Source organism: Hyperolius riggenbachi, chromosome 6 (genome assembly GCF_040937935.1).
Source record: "Hyperolius riggenbachi isolate aHypRig1 chromosome 6, aHypRig1.pri, whole genome shotgun sequence".
Taxonomy (NCBI): Eukaryota; Metazoa; Chordata; class Amphibia; order Anura; family Hyperoliidae; genus Hyperolius; species Hyperolius riggenbachi.
Window position 1 is genome coordinate 147378717 of NC_090651.1, and position 13854 is coordinate 147392570.

Consider the following 13854-nt stretch of genomic DNA (forward strand, 5'->3'; position numbering starts at 1 on the left):
AAAAATAAAATCTTCTATGAACTCACCATGCCTCTCAGTGAATACTTTGGGATGTCTTCTTTCCAAAATGAGGTCATTTGGGGGGTATTTATACTATTCTGGAATTCTAGCCCCTCATGAAACATGACAGGTGGTCAGAAAAGTCATAGATGCTACAAAATGGGAAAATTCACTTTTTGCACCATAGTTTGTAAACGCTATAACTTTAACCCAAACCAATAAATATAGGCTGAATGGGGTTTTTTTTTAATCAAAAACATGTTTGTCCACATTTTTCGTGCTGCATGTATACAGAAATTTTACTTTATTTGAAAAATGTCAGCACAGAAAGTTAAAAAAATCATTTTTTTGACAAAATTCATGTCTTTTTTGATGAATATAATAAAAAGTAAAAATCGCAGCAGCAATCAAATAGCACCAAAAGAAAGCTTTATTAGTGACAAGAAAAGGAGCCAAAATTCATTTAGGTGGTAGGTTGTATGAGCGAGCAATAAACCGTGAAAGCTGCAGTGGTCTGCATGGAAAAAAAGGGTCTGGTCCTTAGGGGGGGTAAAGCCCACGGTCCTCAAGTGGTTAATTAATACCCACTTGTACCTTTTATATTTATATAAGGTACAGAATAAATCGATTTAACATGCTGGAGGTTTTCTTTGAAATGAATACATTGTTATCTAGGGTGAAAAAAAGACTATAGATTGAAGCATGAGGAAGCCAATGAGCCCCAAACTGCCACAGTCTAACCCTGCTCCAGGTTTATAAACATGTTTTTCCACCAAACATTTCACACCGGTTCTCTCAAATACTGCAGGGTCTTTTTGGCATGTTCCCACAATTGGCTCTGACATATATAGAACATTTGTTGACGGTTGCATGTTGGATTTCTCACAAATTTGGAATTTACAAATTCAAATATCGCTAATCCTCAGTACACCAACACGACTCATTATTTTAAACACTTTGAAGTTTATTTTAATTACACAATCTTGCAAATCTGAAATGAATGTAATTGTATAAAATAAATCAATAATAATAATAAGAGCTCTGTGTTTATTCTTCCTCTCAGGTCCCTTTCCTTGTGACCTCTGTGATCGTCAGTTCAATGACTCTGGAAACCTGAAGCGTCACATTGAGTACACACATGGTGGAAAGAGGAAGTGGAGCTGCTTTATCTGTGGAAAATCAGTAAGAGAAAGGTAAGATGGTAAGCATGGAGTGTCAGTCAGACAATGATTTCTTATTCAAAGAAGCAAGTTTAGTCAGATCTAATAGACTGGAATGTACAGACGTATTTGCAGTTACAACAGTGGCATAGAGACCAGCACTCTTGTCTTATGCTGGGAATACACGGGTCGATTTTGCCTCTTGATTCCGCGCCCGATCGTTTTCCGCGCTCGATTCTGCGGACGATTCTCTTATCTTCCATTTGTTTTTCTTATCTTTTCCCATTGTCCTCCATGCAGAATGGAGCACGGAAACGATTGGGCGTTTCGGAAATGATCTATCGAGCCATCTAATTGGCTCAGAATCAACCCGTGTATTCTCAGCATAACAGTCCTACAGACCCGAGGTGTGATGTCTGTACTGGACATCATCTTTGCAAAGTTTGAATGTTTTCCCTGTGTTCTACGTAGGTTTCCTTTAGTTGCTCAAAATACATTGGTGGATGGAGGCTAAGGTATGAATATTAGATTATGACTGAGATATACATAAACACCCAAGGTGCTCAGAGCAGGTTTCTGCTATACTAAGCCACTCGTAATTGGACTTGTGCTTCGAGTCCTATTAGTGAAAAAACTCTCTACAAATGTTGCTTCATTCATTCATTCATGCATACACTGCTTGTTGGACATAGGTGAAAACTATCATGTCTTTCTAAAGTGTTCATGAACTTTTTGCATGCCTAATATTGTACTATAGTTAACTTGAGCTTTCACATTGTCCGCTTTATCTCTTAAAGAGACACTGAAGCGAAAAAAAATTATGATATTATGATTTGTATGTGTAGTACAGCTAAGAAATAAAACATTAAGATCAGATACATAAGTCTAATTGTTTCCAGTACAGGAAGAGTTGAGAAACTCCAGTTGTTATCTCTATGCAAACAAGCCATTAAGCTCTCCAACTAAGTTAGTCGTGGAGAGGGCTGTTATCTGACTTTTATTATCTCAACTGTAAGTGAACTGTTTACTTTTTCTCTGCTAGAGGAGAGGTCATTACTTCACAGACTGCTCTGAAAGAATCATTTTGAATGCTGAGTGTTGTGTAATCTGCACATATTATAGAATAATGCAATGTTAGAAAAAACACTATATACCTGAAAATAAAAGTATGAGAATATTTTCTTTGCTGCTAATCTTCTAGTAATTATTCATAGTACACAACCAATTCATTATATCATATATTTTTTTCGCTTCAGTGTCTCTTTAACCACTTCCTGACCGCCGTATTGACAAATGGCGGCCGGGAAGTGGACCCCGCATGGACCGCCATATAGACAAATGGCGGCGGTCCTTGTAGGGGCATGGGCGGAGCAATCGCGTCATCCGTGACGCGATCCTCCACCGGCGCCTGTCTCCGCTCACCTGCTGCAACATCCCGCCGGCCATACGGAAGCGCTGGCGGGATGTTAACCCAACGATTGCCGCATACAAAGTGTATAATACACTTTGTAATGTTTACAAAGTGTATTATACAGGCTGCCTCCTGCCCTGGTGGTCCCAGTGTCCGAGGGACCACCAGGGCAGGCTGCATCCACCCTAGTCTGCACCAAGCACACTGATTTCCCCCCCCCCTCCCCTGCCCCCTGATCGCCCACAGCACCCCTCAGACCCCCCCTGGACACCCCCCAGACCCATGTTTACACCCAATCACCCCCTCTAATCACCCATCAATCACTCCCTGTCACTATCTGTCAACGCTATTTTTTTACCCCCCCCCTGCCCCCTCCTGATCACCCTCCCCCCCCCCTGTGTACTGTATGCATCTATCCCCCCTGATCACCTGTCAATCACCTGTCAATCACCCCCGTCACTGCCACCCATCAATCAGCCCCTAACCTGCCCCTTGCGGGCAATCTGATCACCCACCCACACCGATAGATCGCCCGCAGATCCGACATCAGATCACCACCCAAGCGCAGTGTTTACATCTATTCTCTCCTCTAAACACCCACTAATTACCCATCAATCACCCCCTATCACCACCTGTCACTGTTACCCATCAGATCAGACCCTAATCTGCCCCTTGCGGGCACCCAATCACCCGCCTACACGCTCAGATTGCCCTCAGACCCCCCCCCCTTATCAATTCGCCATGACAATATTTACATCTGTGCTTCCCTGTAATAACCCACTGATCACCTGTCAATCACCTATCAATCACCCCCTGTCACTGCCACCCATCAATCACCCCCTGTCACTGCCACCCATCAATCAGCCCCTAACCTGCCCCTTGCGGGCAATCTGATCACCCACCCACACCAATAGATCGCCCGCAGATCCAACATCAGATCACCTCCCAAGTGCAGTGTTTACATCTGTTCTCTCCTCCAAACACCCACTAATTACCCATCAATCACCCCCTGTCACCCATCAGATTATACCCCTATCTGCCCCTAGGGCACTCAATCACCCGCCCATACCCTCAGAACGCCCTCAGACCCCAGCCCTGATCACCTCTCCAGTGCATTGCTTGCATCACACCTTGAGACACCCATCAATCACCTCCTGTCACCCCCTAGCACACCTACCCATCAGATCAGGCCCTAATTTCCCCCGTGTGGGCTCCTGATCACTCGGCCAAACCCTCAGATCCCCCTCAGACCCCCTTCCGATCACCTCCTCAGTGCATTGATTGCATCTATTTTCCCCTCTAACCACCCCCTGAGACACCCATCAATCACCTCCTGTCACCCCCTAGCACTCCTATCCATCAGATCAGGCCCAATACAACCTGTCATCTAAAAGGCCACCCTGCTTATGACCGGTTCCACAAAATTCACCCCCTCATAGACCACCTGTCATCAAAATTTTCAGATGCTTATACCCCTGAACAGTCATTTTGAGACATTTGGTTTCCAGACTACTCACGGTTTTGGGCCCGTAAAATGCCAGGGCGGTATAGGAACCCCACAAACTGACCCCATTTTAGAAAAAAGACACCCCAATGTATTCTGTTAGGTGTATGACGAGTTCATAGAAGATTTTATTTTTTGTCAAAAGTTAGCGTAATAGATTTTTATTGTTTTTTTTTTCACAAAGTGTCATTTTTTCACTAACTTGTGACAAAAAATAAAATCTTCTATGAACTCGCCATACACCTAACGGAATACCTTGGGGTGTCTTCTTTCTAAAATGGGGTCACTTGTGGGGTTCCTATACTGCCCTGGCATTTTAGGGGCCCTAAACCGTGAGGAGTAGTCTTGAAACAAAAATGACCTGTGAAATCCTAAAGGTACTCATTGGACTTTGGGCCCCTTAGCGCAGTTAGGTTGCAAAAAAGTGCCAATCATGTGGTATCGCCGTACTCGGGAGAAGTAGTATAATGTGTTTTGGGGTGTATTTTTACACATACCCATGCTGGGTGGGAGAAATACCTCTGTAAATGACAATCTTTTGATTTTTTTTACACACAATTGTCCATTTACAGAGTTATTTCTCCCACCCAGCATGGGTATGTGTAAAAATACACCCCAAAACACATTGTACTACTTCTCCCGAGTACTGCGATACCACATGTGTGGCACTTTTTTGCACCCTAACTGTGCTAAGGGGCCCAAAGTCCAATGAGTACCTTTAGGATTTCACAGGTCATTTTGAGAAATTTTGTTTCAAGACTATTCCTCACGGTTTAGGGCCCCTAAAATGCCAGGACAGTATAGGAACCCCACAAATGACTCCATTTTAGAAAGAAGACACCCCAAGGTATTCTGTTAGTAGTACGGTGAGTTCATAGAAGATTTTATTTTTTGTCACAAGTTAGCGGAAATTGATTTTTATTGGTTTTTTTCACAAAGTGTCATTTTACGCTAACTTGTGACAAAAAATAAAACCTTCTATGAACTCACCGTACTACTAACGGAATACCTTTGGGTGTCTTCTTTCTAAAATGGGGTCATTTGTGGGGTTCCTATACTGTCCTGGCATTTTAGGGGCCCTAAACCGTGAGGAGTAGTCTTGAAACAAAATTTCTCAAAATGACCTGTGAAATCCTAAAGATACTCATTGGACTTTGGGCCCCTTAGCGCAGTTAGGGTGCAAAAAAGTGCCACACATGTGGTATCGCCGTACTCAGGAGTAGTAGTATAATGTGTTTTGGGGTGTATTTTTACACATACCCATGCTGAGTGGGAGAAAGATCTCTGTAAATGGACAATTGTGTGTAAAAAAAATTAAAAAATTGTCATTTACAGAGATATTTCTTCCACCCAGCATGGGTATGTGTAAAAATACACCCCAAAACACATTATACTACTTCTCCTGAGTACGGCAATACCACATGTGTGGCACTTTTTTGCAGCCTAACTGCGCTAAGGGGCCCAAAGTCCAATGAGCACCTTTAGGCTTTACAGGGGTGCTTACAAATTAGCACCCCCCAAAATGCGAGGACAGTAAACACACCCCACAAATGACCCCATTTTGGAAAGTAGACACTTCAAGGTATTCAGAGAGGGGCATGGTGAGTCCGTGGCAGATTTCATTTTTTTTTTGTCGCAAGTTAGAAGAAATGGAAACTTTTTTTTTTTTTGTCACAAATTGTCATTTTCCGCTTACTTGTGACAAAAATTAATATCTTCTATGAACTCACTATGCCTCTCAGTGAATACTTTGGGATGTCTTCTTTCCAAAATGGGGTCATTTGGGGGGTATTTATACTATCCTGGAATTCTAGCCCCTCATGAAACATGTCAGGTGGTCAGAAAAGTCATAGATGCTTGAAAATGGGAAAATTCACTTTTTGCACCATAGTTTGTAAACGCTATAACTTTTACCCAAACCAAATATACACTGAATGTTTTTTTTTTTTTTATCAAAAACATGTTTGTCCACATTTTTCGTGCTGCATGTATACAGAAATTTTACTTTATTTGAAAAATGTCAGCACAGAAAGTTAAAAAAAATCATTTTTTTGCCAAAATTCATGTCTTTTTTGATGAATATAATAAAAAGTAAAAATCGCAGGAGCCATCAAATAGCACCAAAAGAAAGCTTTATTAGTGACAAGAAAAGGAGCCAAAATTCATTTAGGTGGTAGGTTGTATGAGCGAGCAATAAACCGTGAAAGCTGCAGTGGTCTGAATGGAAAAAAAGTGGCCGGTCCTTAAGGGGGGAAAAGCCCTAGGTCCTCAAGTGGTTAAGTGTCATATAGTGGATTCAGTTGTACAGATTTTATTTTTATGCAGCTATGTTTTTGTTTGTTTTAGAACAACACTGAAAGAGCACCTTAGAATTCACAGTGGAGAAAAGCCACACCTGTGCAGTATTTGTGGACAGAACTTCCGCCATGGTAGCTCATACAGGTACCAAACCTTATTTACTTACTACCAAAAGTTGTAAAGTGAAGGGTAGGGAAATGATCTTGTATAGACCTAAATATCAAGTCATGTGCAGAGAAATGTTAAAGCCAATGGGAATCAAATTTAAAAAAAACCAAAAAAAAAAACACATGGACGTGTTCAAAATGATCATAGCATTTACCTCACTGTAGTTTCGCCGCTCCCCTGCCCCTGGATCCATTTATTTTTCCCCAACACCGATGCCCATGTTATCCAAGATGGCTGCTGACCTTTGCCCTTCTCTTCTGGGTCAGCAGCCTCTTCCTTTTTGTTAGCGTTGGTAAAGTCGCGCGAGACCATGAAATGCTGCATAGTTCTAACATAACTTTTCCCCCGAGCTCATACCTTTTCCCCGAGTAGAACTATGCATCCTCTACACTGCTGACAGCGCTGCCTGTGTTGTGCAGCGTCAGTATGCGCGCTCTGTCAGTGAGACCAGGGAGCTGCGCGTCATTGGGATGCCAGCTCAGAGGGGCGGGGAAAGGAGAGGTTGATGGGCATGCATGATGGAGGAGAGGCAGAGCAATGGAAATAAGCTCTGCCTCCTCCCAACAGGATTATATTCGACCAAACTGGTCAAATATGTATAAATTAGTTTTCGGGTGCCAGGCTGCAGTAATTTATATGAAAAGGAGACTTAAGGAGCACAGGAGAGAAATAGGTAATGGATAAGCTATTGAAAACAACAACAAAAAAAACGGTTCCCATTCACTTTAAGACATCAAAATGTACCTGCACATGATTGGATGGTTGTCTGATGTGAACAGAGAGTTGTTTTGCTATTCATTTCTTCACATTTTAAAGTGTACCGGAGGCAGAGTAAAAAAAAGAAAAATGAGATATTTATCTAAGAAGAGGGAAGTCTCTGGATCCTGCAAAGGATTTTCACGTCCTCCTGGCCCCCCCATCATTTCCTGCACAGACCCCACGGACAATACCTAACGAGCTTGTTGGATATGGTATAGTGGCAGCAGTCTTCTGTATGCACTAGTGCAGCTCATCCATGAGTGGCTGTGTGCTACTGTGCATGCGCGGCTGTACTCGCACAAGTGTAGCACCGCCACCAGTGCAGACACGATCTTAAAGAGTTTCTTGGGAAAGGAAAGTGGCCTGAAGATGGGAGGCTTCACTATTCTTAGGCAAGTAAGCAGGGCTGGGAAAACTTTTTCCACTATGGGTCGCATTCCTCTAGTGGCCCACATGCTTGTCCTCTCCTCCTCCCTGCAAGATTACGAGCGGTTGGTTATAATATTTTTAACCAGGGCTGTGGAGTCAGAGTCGAGGAATTGGAGTCGGGGCAATTTTGGGCACCCGGAGTTGGAGTCGGAGTCGTGGTTTCAGAAACTGAGGAGTCGGAGTCGCATGATTTTTGTACAAAATACACAGCCCTGTTAAGTATTAGACTAAGGAGTCGGAGTCGAGGAGTCGGAGCCTGAGCAATTTTGGGTACCCGGAGTCGGAGTTGGAGTCGGAGTCGTGGTTTCAGAAACTGAGGAGTTGGAGTCGGAAGATTTTTGTACCGACTCCACAGCCCTGTTTTTAACTTACCCATCGCATCTTCCAGCATCGATCCCCAAGGCCACAGCAGAGCCATGTGACACGCTGGCACGTATAGACAGCGAGTCTTATGACGCTGCTGTGGCCATGAAGATTACCGTTGGAAAGTGGGTGAGTTAACTTATCATTACGCATAGCATGGAACTCTGCAGGAAGGGAGGCGAGGAATCCTGCCCTGTATTGGCAGGCCGGATTCAAAACACCAATGGGCCAGATACAGCCCGTGGGCAGTAGTTTGCCCCAGCACTGCTCTAGTGGCTTCTACCGGCTCAATCCAGCAGTGAGACCCCTAATGCGCAGCCGCACAGCACCTGTGCAGTATCCTGGTCCTGCTCAGACACTGGTGGAAAAAGCCAAACCCAATCGAGTCCGTGATACAGACGGCTCGCGCATTCATAGTAGCACAGACCCAATCGAGCTTGGCTTTTTCCACCAGAGCATGAACCTGAGCATGTCCGTGCTAGTGCCCATGCACAAACTAAACTGCTGACACGCAGCTTTTCAAGGGTGACAGCGATGGAGGAAGATGAGGGAAGCCTCTTAAAGAAAATGTTATATTTGACAATACAGTAAATGGTCACTTAAAGAGACACTTAAGTCAAACAAAAAAAAGAGTTTTACTCACCTATGGCTTCCAATAGCCCCCTGCAGCTGTCCAGTGCCCTCGCTGTCTACCCCAATCCTCCTGGCCCCGCCAGCAGCCACTTCCTGTTTCGGTGACAGGAGCTGACAGGCTGGGGACGCGAGTGATTCTCGGCGTTCCCAGACACATTAGCACCCTCTATGCTGCTATATGGTATATGATATATGCTATAGCAGCATAGATGGCGCTATTGTGGCCAGGAACGCGAAGAATCACTCGCGTCCCCAGCCTGTCAGCTCCTGTCACCGAAACAGGAAGTGGCTGCCGGCGGGGCCAGGAGGATCGGAGGGAGAAGGCGAGGGCACCGGACAGCTGCAGGGGGCTATTGAAAGCCCTAGGTGAGTAAAACTCATTTTTTTTTTTTTACTTAAGTGTCCCTTTAAGGGCTGATACAGTGTTGATCAAGTAATTATTTTCCACAGTGATAATTGTTGTAATGATTGTATTGACTGGATTTATGTGAACATCTTTGCAAATGGTTAAACAATTAGTCCGCAAATAGTCGATATCCTTCCTTGAAGTACCTCTGACCAAGGCTGTTTTCACCCACTTCACACAGACACGTGTGTTTTTTCCTTTTGCCCTTGTGTGTCATAGTTTTTTAGCAGCTGCATTGGATAACATTTAAGTGGAGCTGTCAGCCATACTACCTGAGAAAAAAAACACCCACATACATAAGCAGATAAATACTTACTCTACTTACATAACATACAGTGGGATGCGAAAGTTTGGGCATGCATCCCTCAACTTTGACAAGATTCCCAGTCCCTGCACTGGTCACACAGGCCCACAGCATGATGGAACCACCACCATATTTTACTGTAGGTAGCAGGTGTTTTTCTTGGAATGCGGTGTGCTTTTTCCTCCATGCATAATGCCCTCAATTTTAGTTTCATCAGTCCATAGCACCTTATTCCAAAATTAAGCTGGCTTGTCCAAAAGTGCTTTAGCATACCTCAAGCGGCTCTGTTTGTGCTGTGGGCAGAGAAAAGGCTTCCTCTGCATCACTTTCGTATACAGCATCTCCTTGTGTAAAGTGCGCTGAATGGTTGAACGATGCACAGTGACTCCATCTGCAGCAAGATGATAGTGTAGGGGTTTTGGTCTGTGCGTTGACTCTGACTGTTCTCACCATTCATCTCTTCTGTCTATCTGAGATTTTTCTTGGTCTGCCACTTCAAGCCTTAACTTGAACTGAGCCTGTGATCTTCCATTTCCTCAATATTTTTCTAACTGTGGAAACAGACATCTGAAATCTCTGAGACAGCTTTCTGTATCCTTCCCCTAACCGTGATAGTGAACAATCTTTGTCTTCAGGTCATTTGAGAGTTGTTTTGAGACCCCCATGTGGCTACTCTTCAGAGAAAATTAAAAGAGGAGAGAAACTTATAATTGATCCCCTTAAATACTCTTTCTCATAATTGGATTCACCTGTGTATGAGCTTACCAAGCCAATTTGAGTCCCAATAATTAGTTCTAAAGGTTTTGGAATCAATTAAATGACAACCGTGCCACGATTTATACAGGAAAATCATGACGATTAACAAGATTGCCCAAACTTTCGCATCCCAATGTATCTATTGCACTGTCCACATTTTGACTTTAGGGATTTGTCTATAGTAATAAAAAAAAAAAAAAAAAGAGAGAAAATCCTTCTTAGGATTTTCCCTTTTGTCTATCTTGAAGCCAATCCTGACATCATTTCCTCCCTTACTCTGTCTGTGTGTCATTGCCCACCGCCCTCCCAGTCTTCACACTCTTACCCAGATCTGCAGTGGAAAGTGCATTGAGACGTATTGGCCAACCAAACAACGTTGTTGGGTAACTGTTTGCTCATTGATCCCTCCTGAGGTTGTATTAAGGGACATTTCTCCTTGCTACGGCCTCTTGGCTGATTTTGGTCTGCGACAATGCGGTCTTTATGTACCAGTTATATGTATGCTCATATTGTGATGCTTAAACACTGATTCAGTTGTACATTGCCTGCATGTTGCAGTATCTGTATGCAATCCCTTGCCAGATTTCTGTACATATCGGGATTGTAACTGTCATTTAAACCTTGAAGTTTTGTGAGCAATACATATTCACTTTTTGCAAAGTACAATCCTTCTGGTGTGCATGTATCTTTTATATTTTAGGTAGTGTTCTTTTTACATTGCACCCAAGTGTCACAGACGATCCGTGAGGAAACACAATCGATTCGGGAAGAAATGCAATCAATCGGTTTTAAGATTGTTTCCAATTTCGATTACATGTCTAGGAACTGTACAGAGCCAAAGTTGGAGTCTGTCTATCCCAGCAGATAACAGAGTTCTATTCATAGATTCATAGGATTACAACTGTGGTCCTGGAGGCCAGTGTTTGTCTAAAGCTCATCTACACGCGTAGATGCGGCGGCGATGTTCCTTATCAATCGAGCCGCCGATGCGGCTCGATTGATAAGATCCGACAGGACGAATCTCCCCACCGCCGATTCCCTGCTCGCTCCCCGCGAGGGGACAATGGCAGGGAATCAAGCGGAAGATAAGCTGGGACGAGCGGGGAATCGAATCCGGAGCGGGGACGCGGCAGGGACACAGAACAGGCGATCCGGCGGCTAATCGAGCCGCCGGATCGGAGCCTCATCTACCCGTGTAGATGAGGCTTAAAATTAAGTAGAACAAAGGATTTTCCTTTCCAGGCAGATCAGGTGTGAAAATGCCATTACCATTTGGTTATACAGGGCCAAAAGCAAGCTTTCCACTCAGCATGACTGAGACATGCTGGCACGATTGTAGCAGATTGAAAATGAATGTGTTGTATGATTTTTGCCCTTTAAAGGATAACTTACCTATGACAGGTATGAAAATTGTATGATGATTGTGTTCGTCAGCATCCGCTGAGTACTCTAATATCAATTTTATACTGCTGACATACCCAGCCACCGAGTTATTAAACTTCTCAGTAACTGCATGTTCTACAATATTCATGTCTGGTGTCAAGGAGAATGATATTTTTTGCGGATTGTGAATTTGTTATTATTTGTGTGCGAGAAATGTGGGCTGAAATATGGAAAGTGTCATTTTTTTTGGGGGGGGGGACGACTTAACCTTCCCGCCAAAAATATAATAACGCCCAGTCTAGCCTGGGTGCTAACTATGAGATCCCACCCTAAAAGCTTGATCATTCATAAGCCAAGGATTCATAAGCCTCCCTTGTGTGCCATCACCTGATCAGAACCAGCCATGAGGACCAAGGTGGTTGGCGGGCATTGTTTTCTGACTTGTGCCCTGGAACAAAGGACTTTTCCATGTGCTTGGAGTTTCCACAAAGTACATATTTCCTCCGAACATTAACCACTTTACCCCCGCCCGTACGAATTTCTCCGTCCCTTTTTCCATCCTTTAACCCCCAGGGACGGAGAAATCCGTACTTTCCGCGCTCCCGCCGCTGCCCGCGCTTCCGCTCGCTCTAGCGCGCATTCCTGCGGGTAAACACGCCGCCGGCCGCTCGCCCGGAGATCAATGAACGGGAAAATCCATTCCCGTTCCTTGATCTAAGCCCCGCAATGATCCGCTGCTTTTCCGCTATGCAGCGCGATCATTGTGAAAAAGAAAAACGTACCCAGCCTCCTACTACTTCCTCCAAGCGTCCTTCCGGACGCTTGGAGGTCGCATTAAACAGTTACTGGTGCCATCTTGTGGCGAAATAGTAAAACTACACCCTAAACATTTTTCACATACAAATGAATTAAAGCAATTCACAATCACTTAAAACAGCAATAGTGTAGTTCCACCCCTTAAACAATGTCCTGTACAATACACATGCAATATAACGGGGTTTTAAATGAACAATCAACGTTTATTCTTCAGTGTTCAAATTTCTTCTAGATTGCAGACAGGTACCACAAGAACCACATACAGGACTCCACATCAAAACAAAGGACTGCCTGACACGTGTTTCACGGCTAAAGACCACTTCCTCAGAGGCACCCAGTACATACACATATCTGTTAAAAAATGCACATATAATATCAATTGTACAATCCATTACATACCAGCCATTGTTATATGTGTGGGTCAGGATACAGGTAGAGTTGAGCCGAAATTTTCGTAATTTCGCATTACTATAATTACGCATGCGAAATTTGCGATTACGATGCGAAATTACGGTAGCGTAATTGCCATTAAAATCGTAATTGAAAATACCGTAAGCGTAATTTTCAACGCGTAATTTCGCGTTTCGTTCATGTCATAATTTCGCATTAAACGCTACCGTAATTTCGCGTTAAACTGTAACGCTCCGTATAATATAAAAAAGCCGCCGACTTTAAGGGTTAATAGCAAAGCTCCCTTAAATGCTAAGAGCCTCAAATTTGGAGAATATATTAAGGAGATCAGGAGGAATAAGAGGAAAACAATTTTTTTCAAAAAGACCTTATAGTTTTTGAGAAAATCGATGTTAAAGTTTCAAAGTAAAAATGTATACATTTAAAAACCCGCCGACTTTAAAGGGACACTTAAGTCAAACAAAAAAAATGAGTTTTACTCACCTATGGCTTCCAATAGCCCCCTGCAGCTGTCCGGTGCCCTCGCCGTCTCCCTCCGATCCTCCTGGCCGCGCCAGCAGCCACTTCCTGTTTCGGTGACAGGAGCTGACAGGCTGGGGACGCAAGTGATTCTTCGCGTTCCCAGACACATTAGCGCCCTCTATGCTGCTATATGGTATATGATATATGCTATAGCAGCATAGATGGCACTATTGTGGCCAGGAACGCGAAGAATCATTCGCGTCCCCAGCCTGTCAGCTCCTGTCACCGAAACAGGAAGTGGCTGCCGGCGGGGCCAGGAAGATCGGAGGGAGATGGCGAGGGCACCGGACAGCTGCAGCGGGCTATTGGAAACGCCAGGTGAGTAAAACTAATTTTCTTTGTTTGACTTAAGTGTCCCTTTAACGGTTAATAGCAAAGCCTGCTTAAAGTTTAGGAACATCAAATTCCTAGGGTATATTAACCACTTAAGGACCACGTGGATTTTTAATGATCAGTGCTGCGCGGGCTCTCCAGCCCGCAGCACCGATCAGGTAAAAGGCAGGGCGATCGCCGCCGGCTGCCTGTGATTTG

The 13854-nt window shown here is 43.9% G+C and overlaps 1 protein-coding gene across 1 annotated transcript in view; it reads left to right on the plus strand.

Annotated features, from left to right (window-relative positions):
- Positions 1 to 13854, plus strand: part of ZBTB41 (zinc finger and BTB domain containing 41) — an 82145-nt gene that overhangs the window by 34540 nt on the left and 33751 nt on the right. Inside the window, exons 6-7 of the mRNA XM_068240056.1 lie at positions 1064 to 1193; positions 6422 to 6517. Coding sequence (XP_068096157.1) covers positions 1064 to 1193; positions 6422 to 6517 — 226 coding nt within the window. The remainder of the gene's footprint in view (positions 1 to 1063; positions 1194 to 6421; positions 6518 to 13854) is intronic.